General features: G+C 43.5%; 1 protein-coding gene across 2 annotated transcripts in view; it reads left to right on the top strand.

Moving 5' to 3' along the window:
- ACSM1 (acyl-CoA synthetase medium chain family member 1) overlaps nucleotides 1-22649 on the top strand; it is a 61659-nt gene that overhangs the window by 22297 nt on the left and 16713 nt on the right. The window contains exons 4-10 of one of the 2 annotated variants that reach the window (XM_049904910.1): nucleotides 4051-4258; nucleotides 4828-4968; nucleotides 7217-7376; nucleotides 11200-11279; nucleotides 14899-15022; nucleotides 18790-18870; nucleotides 19666-19767. In XM_049904910.1, coding sequence (XP_049760867.1) covers nucleotides 4051-4258; nucleotides 4828-4968; nucleotides 7217-7376; nucleotides 11200-11279; nucleotides 14899-15022; nucleotides 18790-18870; nucleotides 19666-19767 — 896 coding nt within the window. The remainder of the gene's footprint in view (nucleotides 1-4050; nucleotides 4259-4827; nucleotides 4969-7216; nucleotides 7377-11199; nucleotides 11280-14898; nucleotides 15023-18789; nucleotides 18871-19665; nucleotides 19768-22649) is intronic. The other variant, XM_049904911.1, reaches the window with a different exon arrangement.

Genomic DNA, 22649 nt, shown 5'->3' on the forward strand with positions numbered 1-22649 from the left:
ATCTTGTTTAAACCAGCAATAGTTTAGCTTAGCTAGTAAAGAATGTCTGCCTTGAGGATTGTGCTCTTTTAACAACTATCTGTATGGGATCAAATTGACAACAGTAACTTGCAAGGTTAGACAGGAAGCATGGGGGGCAGTGAGTTTATTTTAATACGGCAGAAACAATTTGGAAAAGGAGGGTTAGAATGTTTGCACAACCTGAAGAATGTAATCAATGTCACTGAATTGTACATGTAGAAAATGTTTAATCGGTATATGTTTTGCTCTGTATATTTTCAACAGCAAAAATAAATAAATAAAAAGAAACAGCTTGCCCAAGTGAAATTTTTCTTGTGAGCAGTTGCCTAGGAGACCTAGATAAGAGTCAACATCTAGGTCTTCTTCCTGAGACATTGTGTCAGGAAGGGTCTTGATAGTTCCTGTGAAACAATTATATATATATATATAAAGAAAGGCAAGATGGAGTAAGTCCCCACCACCACCGACTGCTCTGACAGGGATCACAATAGAGGGTCCCAGACAGAGCTGGAAATAAATGTAGAGCAAAATTCTAACTCACAAAAAAAGACCAGACTTACTGGTCTGACAGAGATTGGAGAAACCCAAGAGTATGGCCCCCAGACACCCTTTTAGCTCAGGACTGAGGTCACTCCTGAGGTTCGTCCTTCAGCCAAAGCTTATGTAGGCCCATAATATAAGAGGAGACTAAATGGGCACACCAGCCCAGGGGCAAAGATGAGAAGGCTGGAGGGACAGGAAAGCTGGTAATGGGGAACCCAAGGTCAAGAAGCGGAGAGTGTTGACATGTCATGGGGTTGGCAACCAATGTTACAAAATAATATGTGTATTAATTTTTAATGAGAAGCTAATTTGCTCTGTAAGCCTTCATCTAAATTACAATAATACACACACACACACATATATATATGTTGGGAAAAAAAAAGATGGAGTAGGGTCCCAAACTCTGAAGCAGCCATTTTACTTTAGTCAAGTGCCTCAGTTTCCTTGCTCTTACTCAACATTTTTGAAGAGTACAAATTGTTTTTGCAGAATGTCCCTCAAAATTTGTATTTCTGCCTCTTTGCTCATGATTACATTCAGGTTTTTTAAATGTTTTGAGTATAAATATTTTTGGCAGTATTACAAGGAAGATATGTGTCTTTCTTAGCGTATCACATCAGAGAGTACATGAAGTCAGTTTGTCCCATCATCAGTGGCACTGTTTGATCATCTGAGCAAGTCGGTGTCCACCAGACTCTCCTTTGTAAAGGAACCTTTTCTCCTTTGTAGAGAATAAGTAATTTGTGGTGTAATTCTTATGAGAATGTGTAAATATCCTGTTTACCCACACTCTTTCATCCAATGGTTTAGCCATTAGTGATTCCTGATTAAACTGAATATTACTATGGTGGTTTTAAATGGTGACTTCTATTTTGATTATTCCTTCTATATTTATTAGTTAGCATTCTTTTGTAAAGAAAAGCTTTCTTTCCCCCCTTTTAATTACCTGGAGTCCCTGGGTAGTACAAATGGTTAATGAGCTCGGCTGCTAATGGAAAGATTCAAGGTTCGAGTCTACCCAGAGGCTCCTCAGAAGAAAGGCCTCATGATCAACTTCCAAAAAATCAGCCATTAAAAACCATATGTAGCACAGTTGTACTCCGACACACATGGGGTCATCATCAGTTCTACTCTGTCCTTTAGGGTTACTATGAGTCTGAATCAACTCAGTGGCAATGGGTATGGGACTTGTGGATTCATTTTTGAATCACTTCTTATTGTATCCTGCATGCTCATGCAACACTCTATCATGCTCTCTCTTCCTTATATATTCTCTCTCATGTATTGTCTCACACATAAAATGGTCAATTAAGTCAGCAAGATCATATGGAATCAAAATTAACAGCAATGGCAGATGGAGTATGGAGAATAAAAATCATGTCATCATCTGTATAGCTAAGAGACCACCCATGCAAAATCCAAGATTTGAGTTGCGTTTTCTGGGATAAACAGAATTGAGGAAGAGTTGAAGCAAAGGAAGGACATTTAAGACATGGGCACAGCTCATGAAAAGGTTGAGAGTCAGGAATAGCCTACATGAAGAACAGCCCTTTTGAAATAGGGAATGCGATTTGTGGAAGAGAAAGGCGGTGTTGTGGATTGAATTAAAAAAAAAAAAAACCCATTGCCACCAAGTCAATTCTAACTCACAGCAGCCCTATAAGACAGAGAAGAACTGCCCCCATAGGGTTCCCAAGGGGCACCTGCTGGATTTAAACTGCCAGCCTTTTGGTTAGCTGCTGTAGCACTTAACCACTGAGTTACCAGGGCTCCATGGATTGACTTGTGTCCCCCCAAAATATGTGCAGTAAATCCTAGCCTCTATGCCTGTGGTTATAATCCCATTTGGAAATGGATTGTCTTTGTTACATTAATGAGGTAGGATTAATGTAGGGTGTATCTTGAGTAAAAATCTTTTGGGATATAAAAGAGATTAAACAAGCAAGTTAGGAAGCAGAGATGGGGTATGATAGATGCCAAGACACATGGAGATCTCCAAGGAACCAGGAAGCAGAAGGGGAAGAGACAAGGACCTCCAGAGCCAACAGAGAGAGAAAGCTTTCCTCTAGAGCCGGCACTCTGAATTCAGACTTCTAGCCTCTTAAACTGTGAGACAATGAATTTCTGTTTGTTAAAGCCATACACTTACGGTATTTTTATTATAGCAGCACTAGATAAATGAGACAGATGGGGAGTGGACAGTGTCTTAAATGTCATGATGGAGAGCTTGGTTTTTCCTGGAGAGAGGTTACAGGTGTTAGTGCAGGAATGAAAAAAAAAAAAAAAAAAACTTGGGGGGTGGGGGGGGAAACAAGTGCTTTATGGAAAGTAAACAAGCAATTGTATAGTAGGAGGTGGCAGGAGGATTCTGGAAAGGGTATCAGGTGGAGAAGTTAGAGTTCATTTGGGCACACAATGGCCTGAACTAATTGTTAATGGTGGAGATGGAAAGGCAGGCAGAAAAATGCAAAGGACAATATGGTTATCAATTAATTGGATATGCAGAATTAAGGAAGAGAGAAGATACGAGATGACATCAAGAGACTAACAGAGAGGGAAGTGGAGGAATAAAGATAAGGGGGCAGAGATGCAGCTAATCCTGATGTCTCTGTCCTACTCATATATATATTCCCAGGTCCAGTGTAAAGCTATGTAAGTAAAGTAAGGACCACCTGTCTTCTGGCTGGACCCATCTATAGTAGAAGTTAGGGCAGGGTTTTCAAATGTTAATGTCTATAGGAGTCACCTGGGGGTCTTGTTACAATGCAGATTCTGATTCAGTACGTTTGGGGCACAGCCTGAGATTTTGCACTTCAAATCAGCTCTTAGGTGGTTGTCTTGTTATCTAGTGCTGCTATAACAGAAACACCAGAAGTGGATGGCTTTAACAAATAAAAATTTATTCTCTCACAGTCTAGGAGGCTACAAGTCCAAATTCAGGGCATTAGCTCCAGGGGAAGGTTTTCTCTCTCTGTCAGCTCTGGAGGAAGGTCCTTGTCATCAGTCTTCTCCTGGTCTAGGAGCTTCTCTGCACAGGAATCCCAGGTCCAAAGGACAGGCTCTGCTCCTGGCACTGCTTTCTTGGTGGTATGAGATCCCCACTGTCTCGCTGCTCACCTCTCTCTTTTACATCTCAAAAGAGATTGGCTTAAGACACAATCTAATCTTGCAGATCTCATCAACATAAGTGCCGCTAATCCATCTCATCGACATCATAGTGATAGGATTTATGACACACAGGAAAATCACATCAGATGACTAAATGGTGGACAATCACACAGTACTGGGAATTATGGCCTAGCCAAATTGATACACATATTTTTGGGGGACCCAATTCAATCCATTACAGTAGTGGTAATGCTATTCGTTCCCTGATCATATTTTTGCATAGCAAGAGATTAGGAGATTTCCAAGCAGACAATCAGAACTGAGACCCATAATTGTGAAAGAGTAACAGAAAGCAAACAGTTCCTTTCTTATCCCCAGGGATCATCTTCATGCCTGGGACCACCCTGATGACAGCCAAGGACATTCTCTACCGACTACAAAAGTCTGAAGCTAAGGGCATCGTGACCACAGATACCTTTGCCCCAGAGGTGGACTCTGTGGCTTCTGAGTGCCCCTCTCTGATAACTAAGCTCCTGGTGTCTGACCACCGCCGTGAAGGGTGGTTGGACTTCTGGTCACTGATCAAGTGAGTTTCTGGTCACTTAATGACTGTACTCTCTGCAGATCAGTGGGAGATACCATCTGCTCCCAAGTGCTGGGAGACAGGCAGCCAAGTGATGGGCAGCTCAACAGGTTGAAGGCCAGACTGTCTGGGTTTGAGTTCTGGCTCCGCCACTTGCTAATGCTACATCTTCAGGCGCATTATCTAACCTCTCTGAGCCTGTTTTCTCATCTGCAAAATGGGAATCAGAGCAGTAATCACCCTTTAGGGTTACTCTGAACATTAAAGGAGTTCATAATTATAAATCACTTAAAGCATTGCCTGGGACATAGTAAGTGCTATTTAAGTATTTGTTAAAATTTTTTTTAATCACTGTATTTTCCTCATTTTTCAAATGAATAACTAGCAGTCCACTTGTCCAAATTACCCATAAAGTCAGTATGACGCCTAAGACCAAGAGAGCTAATTTTCCCTCCAGTGTTGGAAACCCCTAGTTTCCTAACTCCAAGCCTCATATTCTTTCCTTTGCTTCTTCAGAGGGCAGAAAAACAGCAAATATGACTTTTCTTCTTTTGTCTTAAATCCCTTTGCAGATCAGCTTCTCCAGACCACACCTGTATTAAGTCAAAGACAATGGACCCCATGGCCATCTTCTTCACCAGTGGAACCACAGGCTTCCCCAAGATGGCAAAACACAGCCACGGACTTGCCTTACGATCCTCCCTCCCTTCATGGTAGGAAACAGGACACCAACTTAGAGGATGGGTAGCAGATCTGGAGTGGTGTGTGTGTGTGTGTGTGTGCACAGAGTGTAGGGTGTATGTGTCTGTGTAGAGAGGGTAGATATGTGTATATGAAGGATACGCAGGTGCAGTGTGCAGAGAATGTGCATGAAGAATGTGTGTGACGTGTGTGTGGGTAGAGGCAGTGGGAATTCTTCAAACCACACAAATAAGTGCCTCCAGAGTTTGGTGGTGAATGATAGCATGGTTCTTGCAATGGGGCCTGAGGTGGTAGGTCCCCTCCTCTCCTCCATCATGGGCAAATCAGAGATGGGTTTCCAAATAATAAGCTGCTTGGGGAGACATACCTGGAACCAAACCATACCCTAAGCCACAGCCCCTAAAGTAAACCAAGCAATACAGAGAGGCTGAAGCATTCACCTCAGGGTTAATGGTTTAGTCCACCCTCAATCAAACCTCTTCTTGCCCGCCGCTCTGGTCCCAAACTAGTAATGTTCAGACCAGACCTAATTCTGTATATTTTCTAAATTACTAAACCAGAACTGGAGTCAGTGAAGGCTTCTTGTGGTCAGTGGGTTTTTGAGCTAATTGATGGAGCACAGTTCTACTCTGCAATACATGGGGTCACCATGAGTTGGAATCAACTCCATGGCAACCAGCTGGGGTTTTTTTGTTTGTGTGTTTAAGTAGCAAAAGCCCAGGAAGAATGTGAGTGAGAGGAATGCAGGGCTTTCCATGCAGTGGAATCAACATGTGCAAAAACCAAACCCATTGCCATTGAGTCGATTCTGACTCATACAGAGTTGAACTGCCCCATAGGGTTTCCAAGGAGTGGTTGGTAGACTCAAACTGCCAATCTTTTGGTTTGCAGCCACAGCTCTTAACCACTGCGCCACTAGGGCTCCAATATGTGCAAAGGCACATAGATATAAAAAGTAGTATTCTGAGAACTACGAAGATTTAAGGATAGCTGGTGCCTCTCAGCTGGAGAGGGGCCCACGGGAAGAGCTAGAAAAGTACACAGGGGGCAGATCATGCATGGCCTCGTGGGCTGTAGTGTGGAGTTTGTACCTTGTCAGGAAAACGATGGGGAGGTAGTAAGAGGTTTTCATCAATAGGGTGAACTGATCAGGTTTATGTTTTGAAAAGAATGCTGTAGCTGCTGGATGGAGAATGAGTTGGAGAAAGTGGGAATGGAGTCAGGAAGACCAGTTAGAGGCTCTTAGAATAATCCAATTGCAAGATGGTGGTGGCCTAGACCAGGTGGCAGAGAGATGAAAGAATTGAGTACATCTGAGATTTTTTGAGATGTTAGGAAACAGAGTCAACAAGAGCTTCTGGCTAGATGTGGAAGGTGAGAAAGAGGAGAGAGTCAAGGCTGACTCCTAAGTTCCTAGCTTGGACAGTTTCATGGATGGTGATGACATTCAATGAAATACAGAGAACACTGGAGGAGAATCAGCTCAAGGAAGGCAGGAGAGATTATGATCTGCCAGCTTGAGTTGCCTGAGACACATCCCAGAAGACATACGCAGTCCAGTGGGTAATCGGAGGAAGTACTGAAGCTCAGAAGAAAGGTTCACACCCCCCGCCACCACCACCCCATAACTAGTAATTTTCTATGGATGTGCCACAACCCTAAGAGAGATAGGATGAGGGAGTGTGGATGACTCATCAAAGCCACTCCCCACTAATAGAAAAGCTCCTCAAAGCCAAAGCCAGCAAGTAGGAGAGTTAGTCTTGTTTCCTTAAGGAGCCATACACACAAAGCTCCCTCCCAGGCTATAGAATTCAGGTAGAGAAATAAGAAACCTCCCCCATGTCACCTTCCAACCACGGATAAATTATTGCCCTTAGGATAACTGCTTCCACTCCCTCGCCAAGATAGTGTCTTAATTAGGATTCTCTGTCTATTGCAAATGACAGAAAACCCAACATAAACCTCTTTAAGCCAAAAAGGAAATAAGGGAATTTATTGGCTCATGAAAGAGAGAAGTCCAGGGTTTGGCTTCAGACATGTCTGGAGAGCACCTGCATTAGGTTTTCATCTCTCCATCTCTCAGCTCTGTTCGTGGGAAATATGACTGATTAATTAGCACACATTTGGGACCTGGGGGAGAGGGGTGGATCAGCCCCATACAAATCACATGAATTGGAGTAAGAGGGATGTACTCCTACCTGAAAATCAGAGTCCCCAGCTCCCAATCACACAGCTGAGATGACTGTATTTTGGAGCTAGCAGGAAACTTCTACAGCTGAAGACGTCTGATATCATCTGGTGCCTGTCAGACCCAGGCTGGATTATGGCTATCCTAGGGGCCCTGCTTGAACCATGGACAGCAGGGGCTACAGTTTTCATCCATCATCTGCCCCAGTTTGACCCCAAGATCATTGTACAGGTAAGCAGAATAACCTTTCAGTATCAACAAAGTTGGAAGAAATCAATGTTTCAAGGCCAAAAGCTGGACTCTCCTGAGAAATATTTTCCTTAGGCAAGAAGCCCATTAGCAGTATATAATCCCGGTTCTGGGTTTCTCAAAGCGTGGAGCACTGAATCACAGTCACCGTATCATAATCACATCAAGATGTAACCTTGATGAAAATGCCTATTTCTGGGCCCTTCCCCAGATCTATGGGGACATGAGACCTGGAACATACATTTTGAGAAACAGAAATTAAAACAACCAGAATAAGCCTGGGTCTCCTGGATTCTGGTTCCTGGCTCAACCAGATAGCTAGCATGGGTGTGTGTGTGTGTGTGTGTGTATTGTGTTGTGTGTTACTTAGTATAGTAAAGTGTTCAAAAGCAGAGAGCTTGGAATATAACAAATGGAACTTCTTATCCCAGTTTTGCCAATTTCTCCTCCTGCCTGTGATCATGATTTACTGCCTACCTCCAGCCAGTCTCTAAGGCTTCTTAAAAAGTTCTGATGAAGTTAATTTTCCAGAGTTTATATGGTTTCAGAAAAGGTTCATGAACTGGCAGCACAGTCTCAGTGAGACATGCTCTGCTGGACAGAGAAAGGCTGGGAGTTTTTATGAGACAAACAGAGAGAGAGAAACAAAACAAAGGATCCTTTATATATTTGGACATACCATCAGGTCATATCAGAGCAGGACATAAGGAACGCCCAAACATTTAAACTTATCTATTCAAAAGGGCTTTGTTTAATGTCTGAAACAAAACTTGTGAGCAAGCAGGGAAAAATGTTTGTGCATACCAAACGAGGTCAAAGGGGAGAGAACTTTCAACCAGGGTAGGGGCCTCTCCAGGTGGCATCTCCCAGTCTCTTTAAGTCTAACTCTTTAAAAGGGCCTCTTTAATTCTTCAAGTCCAGCAAGTCTGGAGAACGAAATACAAACTCAACAGGTTTAAAGCTGCAGAAAAGACAATAATGACTCCACCCTTTCCCCCTCTCACCAGGTCTAATTCTCCCTCACTGTATGTTGTTTGGTGCCACTGAGTTGATTCCGACCCCAAGTGACAGAATCAAATTAGAACTGAACATATAGGGCTCCCTAGGCTGGTGGTGCAGTGGTTAAGCACTCGGCTCCTAACAGAAAGGTCAGCACTTCTAACCCAACAGCCGCTCAGCAGGAGAAAGATGTGGCAGTCGGCGTCCTTAAAGATTACAGTATTAGAAACCCTATGGGGCAGTTCTACTCTGTCCTGTAGGGTCACTGTGAGTCTGAATCGACCTGACAGCAAAAGGTTTTGTTTTTGTTTTGTTTTGTTTTGGTGGGTGCAGGCGATCTTTACAGAAGCAGATCGCCAGGTCTTTTCTCCCTCAGAGCCTCTGGGTGGATTCGAACCACCCACCTTTCCGTCAGCAGCCGAGTGCTTAACCATTGCACCACCAGGGTTCATTCTCCACTATATAGGGTGTCCCAAAAGTCTTAGTGTAGTTTTAAGATTAGATAATTTCAAAAGTATTAATGCTACCAATGTACAAAAAAAAAAAAAAACAGTATTTGAAAGTTTAATTATTCAGATTTATTTTCCACTGATTACTTTTGTGAATTTTGAATAATAATGTTTTTATTTTAATTTATTTTTTCAGTTCCTCTGATTGAAGATAGAAAATGTTGGCTAAAATGAAAAACAAAGTTAATTATAAATTCACTAACCAAAGTTCACAAAACAAAATATTCCTTCCATGTCCTCTCTGCCCACTCCCCCAAATGAGTCCTTCCTGCCAGATATGCTACAAGAGCCTCCTGCTCTCTATCTCCCTGCCACCAGAAGCTGCAAAGCACCCAGATGAGTTAGAAATTACAACTTAAAACCCCCTGGCGTCGAGTCAGTTCCAACTTATAGCAATCCTATAAGACAGAGTAGAACTGCCCCAAAGGGTTTCCAAGGCTGGAGATCTTTATGGAAGCAGACTCATATCTTTTGCCAGCTAAGCAGCTGGTGGGTTCGAACTGCTGACCTTTCAGTTAACCGCTGAGTGCTTTAACCACTGTACCACCAGGGCTCAAAATTACAACTTAGTCTGTAATAATCATAGCCAATATTTGGTGACCACCTATTAAGCATCAGGCTCTGGAAAAGACATTTGACACATGTTATCTTCAATCTTTACGTGCTTAGCGTTGCTCCCTTGGGTGTATGTAACAGAAAGCCACTTCAAAGTAGCTTACTGGAAAAAAAAGGGTCGCGTGGGCCTGTCAAGATACTGAAGGGGAAGAAAGGAGCCAGAGTGGAGGCAGGTTTCCCCAAAGTGCCCTTTATGTCACATCATGGTGCTGCAAGCAGTGGATAGTCCCATTTGACAGAGGAAGAAGCAGAGTTGCAGAAAATTTAAGTAACAGAGTCAGGATTTAAATTCTGACCAGGAAGACCTCAAAACCCACATTCTCGTCTTTACTGTTTCTCACTCTCCTAGCATATTTCCACCCTGATCTAAAACCCAGAAAGCATCCCACTTCCAGCCAAACGAAGTTAAAGCTCAGACGTTTTTGACCCTACATAATCTGGCTCCAACTAACCTCATCCTGCTTAAATGTTATTTCTTGTTCAGTTCCTATATATCTAAATAAACCATATTACTTGACTACGCTTAAATGTTTCTTCAGCCCCTGAGACTTTGCTCCAGTTATTCCATCTATTTTCAGGGGCCTCCCCTACTTCTCTGCCTGTAGACACCCTCTCCTTTTGTTAATGCCCCAATTAAATGCCCTCTCTTCCTTCAAACCCCCACTCCCAGGCAACCCAACCAGAAGGAATATAATCTGCTCTGTCTTCATAAACTCCCTGGGTGGTGAAAATAGGTAATGTACTCAGTTACTAATTGAAAGGTTGAGTCCACCCAGAGGTGCCTCAGAAGAAAGGCCTGGCAATCTACTTCTGAAAAATCACCAATTAAAACCCAATAGATATTGGTGATAGTTGCACAACATGATTGATGTAATTGGTGTCACTTAATTGCACGTGTAAACAACGTTGAATTGTCAAATGTGTTATCTAAATTTTTACAAAAAAAAAAAAAACCCTATGGAGCACAGTTCTACCCTGACACACCATCATCATGACATCACCATCACCATGGGTCGAAGTTGACTCAAAATCAATTGTATTTTTATGTCCTTAAGGATAGGCTTCAAATCTCTCTCATAACCCACTGCCGTCGAGTCGATTCCGACTCATAGCGACCCTACGGGACAGAGTAAAACTGCCCCGTAGAGTTTCCAAGGAGCGCCTGGCGGATTCGAACTGCAAACCCCTTGGTTAACAGCCGTAGCGCTCAACCACTACGCCACCAGGGTTTCCATCTCTCTCATGATACCTACCAAATTCTGCCTTATCATTTGAGTCCGGTCTTACCCCTTCTATTAGTACTTACTCTCCCTAAGAGGAGCCCTGGTAGCATAGTGGTTAAGAGCTTGGCTACTAACCAAAAGGTAGGCAGTTCAAATCCACCAGCTGCTCCTTGGAAACCCCATGGGGCAGTTCTATTCTGTAGAACTGACTCTACAGCAACGGGGCTTCTTTTGGTCTCCATAAGAGTTGGGGATTTATCTTATTCTTCTTACTTTCCCCAACAGCACATGACCAAATGCCATGTACAAAATTCAGGCTCAATATACAGATATTGAATAAATTAACAAGTCAATAAACGGGCTTTCTTAGAGGTGAGGTCAGAACTACAATGCTAAGAATTGGCTGAGAGTTTTTATCTTAATTGTAAAAATACAATCCCTTCTCTTCTCACTTTCCAGATGTTCTTCAAATATCCCATCACCCAATGCCTTGGTGCACCGACCATTTATAGAATGATTATGCAGCAGAATTTCACCAGGTATAGTAGAAGTGGCTGGTAACATCAGTCTCTGGGTAGGATTTTAAGTAATCTGAGGCATCATGGTTGTTTTCTCCTTTGGTTCTTTGAGGGTAGTCTGTGCACGTGTGCCTGAATGTGTTTTAAGTGACGATGGTGAAAATCATCAGCCAGTCTAATTAGTTCATTGACTCCAGACCCAGAGAACCTAGAGAAACACTCAGTCGGCCTTGCATCATTGTGGGTTTATTCTTTTTAAAATATTTTTATTGTGAAATAACAGACATACAGAAAAATGCACAGAACATAAATGTACAGGTTAATGAACTGACTGGAAGAAAATACCTGTGTAACCATCCAACTAAGTCACAAAAATAGAACACTGCCAGTATCCCAGAGACCTCCATATGTCTCCCCCCTCAAGGAAACCACTATACTGACTTTTATGGTGTTCACCTCCTTGTTCTCCATTATAGTTTACCTTTTAATGAAATATTCCTAAACAAATAATTCAGATATACCTGCCTTTAAACCTTATATATGTTTCATACATCATTCTGTTCTATATGGCTTCTTTCATTCAACATTATGTTTCTAACATGTACCCATGCTGTGGAATACGGCTATAGCTAGTTTATTTGCATTGCTGCCTAATATTCCATTTTATAAAAATAGCACAATTTTTAAAATCAATTCTACCATTAATTGATATTTAGGTAGCTTTCAGTTTGGGGCTATTGATGAATAATGCTGCACTGAACTCTTATACATGTACCCTGGTGCAAACAAGCAGACATTTCTGTAGGGCTTTTTCTAGCAGAGCAATGGCGAGGTCACATTAACACTGTATACTACCACATATTTTCTTAAGTATTGAACCAATTTATGCTCCCACTAGAAGATTAGGAGAATTCCTGTTGTTCTATACCCTTGCCAATTTTGGCTGTTGTCAGTTTTTAATTTTTAATACCTCATAATCTGGTGGGTATGCAGTGTGATCTTATTGTAGTTTGGTTTTTGAATTTCCCTGTGTTGGAGTGTTAATTTTTAGCCAAACTGAAATCTGCTCTTTGAACCTCATGGGCATTTATGTAACTTTTAGAGACTCTGAAGTTGAAATGGCTGAAACTGAACTTCAAAAATCAGTGCTAATGTTATTTTAGGTGTAAGAGTTAAAACATCAAATCTAATGACTACGTTTCTGAAAACTAACGCTGAAATGCAACTTCATTGTATTCGTGGAACCTCAGTCTAGCTGGGTTCTGTTTCCATGTGTATTTCAAAGTTCACGTTACAGCTGCTTTTTACATCATTCTTCAGATGGTGGCCTTTGTCCAAGCTCAGAAAAATTCAATCAGGGCATGTGCCTGACTAATGACCCTACCCAAGATACTGCCCACTTTGGGCAAAGCTCTAGAAGAATGAGGAAGATAGCCTGTATAAATATCAAATCAATTCTACTTCTCACACCAACTGAATGAGATCAATTCAGTTCCCACTCAACTCTGTTCCCCTCTGCCTCACTTCTGCTCTGACACCAAATAGACAGGCAGCATCTCTTCCTCTGACGCTAACTACCTGGAGCTAGGTCAGACCTCACATGACAAAAGGCACAGTCCTCCAGACAGCCAAGTCTGCCCAAGACCTCATATGCCAGACACAATCTTGGAGTCCCCTGTACAACATCATCACTTCTGATCTGCTGATTATAAATTCAGGGGTTCCCTCTACCCCCCCAAGATATTAGCCACAAGTTCAGGGGTCCCAAGCTCCCTGCTTCTGACTTGCTAGCTTCCACTACTCCCTTGGGTTTGATAATTCATTAGAACAACTCAAGAACTCAAGGAAAATGCTGTACTTATGATTACAGCTTTATGATGGCAAAAAGGATACGAACAAACGACGCTTAAGGTGAGGGTTCTCAACACAGAGCTTCTGTGTCTTAAATGCACTATCTCCTCACAAACATCAACATCTATACCAACTGGGAAGGCTATGGAACTTCAGTATCCAAGATTTATTGGGGGGGTCTCATTATGTAATTCAAACTCTAGCCTCTCTCCTCTGAGGTTGGTCGGTATCTTGAGGTAGACAGCACACCACGAAGTGGGTCTTTCTGCTGTAGTCTGCCCCAACCCAACATGAGTCATTAACCTTCAGCTGAGGTCATCAAAGGCGCTTCAATCAATGACTCTTCAATCATCCGGGAAAGTCCAAGGTTTTGGAGGTTATCTCTCAGGAACAAAGGACAAAGGCCAAATTCTTTGGGTAAAGTTAACTTCCTGACACACCCTAAATGAAATTAGCCCTCTGGCTCCTCACTCTTAACTCTGTACGTACAAGAGAGTGACAAAGATGAAAAGGTGATAAGATTCCTGTTATCTCCCTTATCCCCAAGATCTGGCCTGACTCAGCCCCATACCAGCTGTTACTCAGCCCTCAATCACTTCCTCATCTTCTTCAGGAAACCCAATCATTATTTTGTGATTGTTTTTGTATTCTTTATGGAAGATTTTTGGGGGTAGGTTTATATCACACAATGTACCCAGAAAACTACTGCAAATGTTCATTTCTGACTTCTTTCCAAAATCCCTTCTCTCAATGCTGCCACCTGTGACCCTTCTCCATTCTCCCTCACTCAGTCCTGTCCTCCCTTATGTCTTGAGCAATTCATTTCCAAACCCTAACTTTCACATCCCACTCAGGGATATAAAAACCCCTTCAGTTAACATACCACTATATCAATCCAGGGTTCTCCAGAGAAATGGAACCAGTAAGAACCAATACATATATATAAAGAAGTTTATTTAAGGAATTGGCCCATGCTATCGTGGGGGCTGACAAGTCTGACATCTATAAGGTAGTCCAGCAAGCTGGAAACTCAGCAGGAGTTGATACAAACATTGTGTTCTTAAATCCAAAATCTGTAGGGCAGGCTAGTAGGCTGGGCAGGAGTTAGCACTGCAGTCTTGAGCAAGAATTTCTTCTTCTCTGAGAAACCTCAGTTTTTGCTCTTAAGGCCTTCAAATGACTGGATGTAGCTCACCCACATTATCAAAGTCAGTCTCCTTTACTTAAAGTCAAGTGACTGTTGACGTTAACCACATCTACAAAATACCTTCACAGCAACAAGATTAGTGTTTGATAAAATAACTGGGTACTATAAAAAAAAAAAAAAAACCTAGCCTCAAGTATTAACCTAAAGATTGGCAGTTTGAACCTGCCCAGCAGCACCACAGAAGAAAGGCCTGGAAATCTGCTTTTGTAAAGATTACAGCCAAGAAAACCCTATGGAGCAATTTTACTCTGTAACACAAGGGATCGCCATGAGTTGGAATTGACTCAATGGCAATGGGTTATGGATTATAGACTAGCCAAGTTGATATGTACCACTAAACACGTACCACTAACCATCACACATACCCTCCATGGAAGGCAGTACAGTTTTATTATCATTCTAGCATGTCCTTGAGGTCTTCTCCCTCATCCACTTGACAATGCCTAGAAGGTGTGTAAGAAAGTAAGGAAGAAGAGGTTGAATAATCCAGGTTACAAAACTGCATTTGCTTTTAGTGCAATTGGGCATGGGGCAGCCTCCAAGGCCCTACCCAAAATCTGTGACTCCTTGTGCTCCCCTCAGTCTCAAGTTCCCAGCCCTGGAGCACTGCAGTACTGGCGGGGAGGCTCTGCTACCCGAGGAGCTAGAGAAGTGGAAAAAACTGACAGGCATTCTGATCCACGAGGCCTACGGACAGTCGGAAACGGTAGGTGGACAGTGCACTTCTGGGCCAATCTGGGTGTGCTCAGCCATTAAGCCCAGATGAGCTCAGTCAGGCCACAAGGGTGTTCAGAGGCACAAGATTGCTAGAAGCATATGGAAGGCTCAAGAGCTCTAGGCTAATTTGCCCAAAATCAGTTTGCAGAAAGGCAATTCACAACTCATCAACTTATCAAGGGACCAAGGTGCTGAAAACGATTGGAAAGAACTTTAAAAGGGGTCTGAGGACATTTTGCCATTGTTCCTATGATCGTTAGCTAAAGGGAACCCAAGCATGGTAGTAGTATAGGAGGTGTTCTGCAAAACATGGCCACCAACAAGTCCTGCCCACTCCACCATCCCTTCTCAAGGTAGCAATCACAGAGGCAGCGTGGGAGAGGACTCCAGAAGTTCATTTCTGGGTGTTTCTGATGACAACGCACAGGTCTGATGGTGGGACATTAGCAGGTGGGGGGGAGAGATTTCTGTATACACCAAAGACACATGTGCACACACACACACACACACACACACACACACAAGGGTCCCAAAGAGGGCACTAGTCACTAAGCCCCCAGGTGGGCAGAGTATTTAGAATATCATGTAGGTTTCAAACCTCAAGAATTTTACCATTGATGAGGTTGGTGGGTATCACTCTTTCAACACATTCTTAATCCACTTTCCATGCCAGATGGAAGCCCTTCCCCTCATCTTCCTACTATCCATGTGGTTGACAGAGGCATAACTCCCATCCCATCTCAGACCCTATAGCAAAATGGATGCTCTAGTCCCAGTTCCCGTATGTCTGATAGATTTTTGCAACAAAAATAAATCAGTTAATTGGTATGCCTCTAGGCCAGGAACAGGTCCTGACTTGAGTTTGTGTTTGGGCAAGATGGGAGTGGGGAGTGAAGAACTGGGCACTACACTCACGAACCAGTCCCTTTGCATCAGTCATTTGGAACAGCAGAATATTGCCTTACACCCAGATGGTGCTTCATTTCTCAAAGCACTTCCACACCTATTCACTCATCCATACAACATTTTTCACGTACCTACAGTGTGAGCATTCTTGCCTTCCATGTGGGAGACCCGGGTTCCACTTCCCATCAATATATCTTGGACACTGCCACCACCCGTCTGTCAGTGGAGGCTTGTGTATTGCTATGATGCTAAGCAGCTGACAAGTTGCCCCCACGATGCTGAACAAGTTTCAGCAGAGCTTCCAGACTAAGGAAGAAAGACTAGGAAGAAAGCCTAGTGACCTACTTCCAAAAATCAGCCAATGAAAACTCTATGGATCATAATGGTACAATCCACAACCTAACATGGGAATGGCATGGGACCGGGCCCAGCTAGTGTTTTGTCCCATTGTGCGTGGGGTAGCTACGAGTTGGGGGCTGACTAAAAGGCGGCTAATAACAACAGTATGAACAGCGACATGGCAGAGGAGAAAGAGCTTCATCTCCTAGGAGCTCAGAATGGATTCAAGTCCAAGCCCTGCTAATTATAGGCATAATACCTTAGACATATCATTCAACCTTCCTGAGGCTTAGCTTCCTAACCTTTGAAATGAGAATTGCAATGTTGATCTCACAGGGCTGTGATAAGGTATATGTAAAGAAGTATATAAAGCTCTGGCCACAGTCCCCAGACCATAGTTTGTGCTCACATTGTAACTACTGTTGTTGTAATTAGGTGGGTAGTGTGCTACATGCTGGGAACGCAGAGATGAATGAGGCAGTTGCTATTCTCAGGATGCTCATGACCTACCAATGGAAACAGAAATAATTATAATGTCCTGTGGACTACAGTAGAAGCATGGGGGGAAATACTACAGAAGGAGAATCTTCCAACTGACTTTTGTTGGAGGCTGAGTAATAGCTAGAAGTGATCATGGTGCAATGGCTAAGCACTCCACTGCCACCTGAAAGGTCCATGGTTCAAACCTACCCAGGAACTCCATGAGGGAAAAGACCTGACAAGCTGTTCCATAAAGATTACAGCCTAGGGGGTCTGGGGACCATGGTTTCAGGCGGCATCTATGTCAACTGGCATAACAAAGTTGATTAAGAAAATGTTCTGTAGCCCACTTCGGCGAGTGGCATCTGGGGTCTTAAAAGCTAGTGAATGGCCATCTAAGATGCATCAATTGGTCCCAACCCACCTGTAGCAAAGGAGAATGAAGAACACCGAAGACACGAGGAAAATATTAGCCCAAGAGACAAAAGGGGCACATAAACCAGAGACTCCATCAGCCTGAGACCAGAAGAACTACCACCAATGGCCGCCCTGACAGGGAATGAAACAGAGAGTCCCTGATAGAGCAGACCGCAGATTCATGGAAAAAGACCAGACTTAATGGTCTGACGGAGACTGAAAGAACCCCAGAAGACATGGCCCCCAGACCTTCTGTTAACTCAGAACTAAAACCATTCCCAAAGCCAACTCTTCAGACACAAAATAGACTGGACTATAAGACATAAAACAATACTCGTTAAGAGTGTGCTTCTTAGTTTCAAGTAGATACACAAGACTAAATGGGCAGCTTCTGTCCAGAGGCAAGAAGAGAAGGCAGAAAGGGACAGGAGCTGATTGAATGGACACGGGAAATCCGGGGCAGAAAGGAGGAATGTGCGGTCACATTATATGGATAACAGCTAGGGTCACATAACAATGTGTGCTTAAATTTCTCTGTGAGAAACTAACTTGAGCTGTAAGCTTTCACCTAAAGCACAATAAAAAAAAGATTATAGCCTAGGAAACCCTATGGGGCAGTTCTACCCTGCCACATGGGGTTGCTATGAGTTGGAATCAACTTGATAGCACCTAACAACAACATTTATTGAACACTTAGTGTGTGCCAGGCACTTATTAAGAGTTTTCACAAGCACTCGTGAGAGGTAAGTGTTATAACTATTCCACTTTTGGAGAGGAAGAGATTAAGGGAGATAAATGGCACGACTCTCAAGTAGTGGAGTCAAGACTTACACCCTGGTCTCTTTGATTGTAAAGCTCTTAGCCATAGAAAGACTGACATTCGAAAGAACTGTCAGGAAGGAATAAAGTTCATCAGGAAGACAAAGGGGGTGGGGCATAGCTGCTGTTGCATGCTCTCCAATCGATTCTGACTCGTAGAGACCCTATAGGGCACAGTAGGGTTTCCTAGGCTGTAGTCTTCACAGGAGCAGATCAAGTCTTTTCTCCCATAGAGCAGCTACTGGGTTCCAACTGCCAACCTTTTGGTTAGCAGCCGAGTGCTTAACCATCGCACCACCAGGGCTCCTTGGGCATTGCTACCAGAGGGAATAGCAAGCGAGATCAGATCCTTCACATAAACCTGAGAAGTGGTTGAGGCAAGATTCCTGTCACCATCCAACAGCATCCAGTAAATGTTTGTTGAATGGATTCATGGCTCCCCCTGGCAAACTGGCATGTTCCTGGCATATGACAGGCACCCCACATCCCACATTACATGCCTCCAGCCTTGCTCCTCTGCTTCTTTCTTTGCCTCCACACTAGGCTATGAACTCCTGAGGACTCTAGCCAGTATCTACAACAGGGCCAGCCCATGTCGGGTGCAGCAAATGTCAGCTCAGTAGAGTTGGTTCAAAGCACGGAGACCAAAATGTGGACCTTCTTGCTTCCCAACACGGGCTGTTTGTGCAGCATCAAACGACATCTGTGAGCCAGGGGATTTGGTGTGTGATTCTTGCCACGTGGCAACCAGCCTGAACTCTTTTGCCAATCCTAGTTCTCTTCTTTTTTTAACAGGGAATACTGTGTGGTGTTCTCAGGGGAATGAAGATCAAGCCGGGTTCCTTGGGGAAGGCCATCTCACCCTTTGACGTCCAGGTCTGGCCCAACTGCATTCATTGGCAGAGAGTAGATAGGTTGAACTGTGTTCAACACCAGGTGTCATAACCAGCCATACTTCCCTTCCCAACTTGTCCTTCCTCCTCTCTCACTATGTTTCATCCAATTTCCTATGGAGGTTTCCATTGAGAACTGCAGTGTTGTGGGCTCTAATGCAGCTTGCCTTGGCAGCTACAGCATCACACAATGAATAAGAACAGAGTACCTGGAGGTAGTACTGGCAAGTGTTTCCACAACCTAGTGCCTTCAGTTTTCCTTGAACAGTGTTTTCTAGCAGAAAGAAACATTTGCAATACCCTGGTGGTGTAGTGGTTAAGTGCTACAGCTGCTAACCAAAGGGTCGGCAGTTCGAATCCGCCAACTGCTCCTTGGAAACTCTATGGGGCAGTTCTATTCTGTCCTATAGGGTCGTTATGAGTCGGAATTGACTCGATGGCACTGGATTTACTGGGTTTACATGTTCATGTTTGATGGCAAGGACTGGGCAATGTTTCGTTCTGTTATACATAACGTCGCTATGAATCAGAGCCGACTCAACAGCAGCAACAACAACAACATATGCCCATGAACCAAATACATTCATGACTGGGGTTTCACCATTTGCTGGTTTCAAACACTTTGGACCATTAGATTATATTTTCAATGGGGCTCCCCCACCACTACCCCCACCCATTATCCCTGTCGATCACACATGAATGAGCCAGGTGCTGCTTGGTTGGGCCAGGAGGGTTGGGGGAGCCCTACACAATGGGATTCACAGACCTCTTGCTCCAGATCATTGACGAAAATGGCAACATCCTGCCTCCCAATACCGAAGGAAACATTGGCATCAGGATCAAGCCCACCAGACCCACGGGTCTCTTCATGTGCTATGAGGTAAGGACACGCCATCTGCTCCCACCCTGGCCCCCAGAACCTCTGCAGAGAGCCATGTGGATGGTAAGGGTTAGACGCAAGTCTGCATCCTGCAACTTCTTCAGATCTTCCTCCATCATTCCAACACAGTGACAGCTCTCTGACGGACACCTCCCCAGAGCCCAAAGCTCATAATGCACTCCCACATCCCTGCCTGTTCCGACCATCTGTCACTAAGGATTGATTGATGGGGTAGAAAGAACACTGGCTTCAGGACTGCCAGACTTGGGCTCCAATGACCTTCTGTGGTTAAGAACATAGGCTTTAGGTTCAAACACACAGGGTTCAAATACTAACCACCATGCTTACCAGCAATAGGGTGTGAGCAATCACTTAACCTCCGTAAGCCTCCAGGGGGCATTATTATCCCCATTTTACAGAGTGTCTTAGTTTCTTAGTGCTGCTGTAACGAAATAGCGAAAGTGAGTGACTTAAAAGAACAGAATTTTATTTCCTCACAGTTTAGGAGGTTATAAGTCTGAATTCAGGTTAACAGGGCTCTACAGGAAGATTCTCTTGCTATCCGATCTGGGGGAAAGTCTTTGTTCCTCAATTCCTTGGCGATCTCCACGTGGCATCTATCTTTCCCCGATTTGTGCTTCCTTGTCTCTGTGCCTAATCTGCTCTCTTTATATCTCAAAAGTGATTAGCTCTAAGACATACTCTACACTAATATGTCCTAATTAACCTAACAAAGAAAACCCAATCCTTACATAAGATCACGTCCATAGATATAGGGGTTAGGATTCCAACACATATTTTGAGATACAGTCCAACCCAAACACAGCAGAAGAAAAACTGCAGCTTGGAAGCGTTTTGTGACTTTCCCATATCAAATAAATGGCTGATCAAGATTCAAACCTATGTCTTTTGGGCCCAAAGCCCTCACTCTTTCTTTTGGGGAAGGAGTCTGAAATGAGAAACCCTAGGGTTATAGAAAGCAGAGAAAGGCTATAGGGAAACCTGCTGAAACTCTTCATCCAAACAAACCTCAGCCCTCCTAGGTTTATAGTGGCCACTAGCAAGAAATTCTCAGCTTCCACAATTGTCCATAGAAAGGTGACTTGACTATACCTTGCAATCTGATCAGACTCCATCTCCTTTCTCTAAAGTCAAGGTCATTGGAGGCTCTCCTGGTGTCACCATTGGCCTCACATTATGGCCTCAAGGGGGTGCCTCTGCTCTTGTGATACTATTACTCCAAAACAAACCTGCAGGCCTTACCCTTAATTCTTTTTTTGTGTGTGTGTGCTTTAAGTGAAAGTTTACAAATCTAGTCAGTCTGTCATACAAAAATTTATATACACCTTGCTATGTACTCCTAGTTGCTCTCCCCCTAATGAGACAGCACACTCCTTATCTCTACCCTGTATTCCCCATGTCCATTCAGCCAGCTTCTGTCCTCCTCTTCCCTCTCATCTCCCTTCCAGACAGGAGCTGCCCATATTGTCTCATGTATCTACTTGATCCAAGAAGCTCACTCCACAACCAGTATCATTTTCTTTACTCCAGTCCAATCCCTATCTGGAGTTGGGTTTGGGAATGGTTCCACTCTTGAGCTAAGAGAAGGTCTGGGGGCCATGACATCCAGGGTCCTTCTAGTCTCAGTCTGTCTATTAAGTCCAGTCTTTTTACGAGAATTTGGGGTCAGCATCCCATTGCTCTCCTGCTCCATCAAGGATTCCCTGTTGTGTTCCCTGTGGGGATAGTCATCATTTGTAGCCAGGCACCATCTAGTTCTTCTGGTCTCAGGCTGATGTAGTCTCTAATTTATGTGGCCCTTTCTGTCTCTTGGGCTCATAATTACCTTGTGTCTTTGGGTCCTTCATTCTCCTTTGCTCCAGGTGGGTTGAGACCAATTGATGTATCCTAGATGGACGCTTGCCAGAGTTTAAGACCCCAGACGCTACTCACCAAAGTGGGATGCAGAATGTTTTCTTAATAGGTTTTATTATGCCAATTGACCCAGATGGCCCTGAAACCATGGTCCCCAGACCCCTGCCCACGCTACTCTGGCCTTCAAAGTGTTTGGTTTATTCAGGAAACTTCTTTGCTTTTGATTTCGTCCAGTTGTGCTGACCTCTCCTGTATTGTCTGTTGTCTTTCCCTTCACCTAAAATAGTTCTTGTCTACTATTTAATTAGTGAAAACCCTTTCCCTCCCTCCCTCCCCACCCTTGTAACCATCAAAGAATATTTTCTTCTGTGTTTAAACTATTTCTTGAGTTCTTATAGTAGTGGTCTCATACAATGTTTGTCCTTTTGCAACTGACTAATTTCACTCAGCATAATGTCTTCCAGATTCCTTCGTGTTATGAAATGTTTCATGGATTCGTCATTGTTCTTTATCAATGCATAGCATTCCATTGTGTGAATATACCATAACTTATTTATCCATTCATCCGTTGATGGGCATCTTGGTTGCTTCCGACTTTTTGCTATTGTAAACACTGCTGCAGTGAACACGGGTTTGCATATATTTGTTCGTGTAAAGGCTCTTATTTCTCTGGGATATATTCCAAGGAGTGGGATTGCTGGATCGTATGGTAGTTCTATTTCTAGTCTTTTAAGGAAGTGCCAGATCGATTTCCAAAGTGGTTGTACCAGTTTACGTTGCCAGCAGCAGTGTATAAGTGTTCCAGTCTCTCCACAACCTCTCCAACATTTATTATTTTGTGTTTTTTGGATTAATGCCAGCCTTGTTGGAGTGAGATGGTATCTCATTGTAGTTTTGATTTGCATTTCTCTAATAGCTAATGCTCATGAGCATTTCCTCATCTATCTGTTAGCTGCCTGAATGTCTTCTTTGGTGAAGTGCCTGTTCAAATTCTTTGCCCACTTTTT

This window comes from Elephas maximus, chromosome 12 (assembly GCF_024166365.1).
Source record: "Elephas maximus indicus isolate mEleMax1 chromosome 12, mEleMax1 primary haplotype, whole genome shotgun sequence".
Classification (NCBI taxonomy): Eukaryota; Metazoa; Chordata; class Mammalia; order Proboscidea; family Elephantidae; genus Elephas; species Elephas maximus.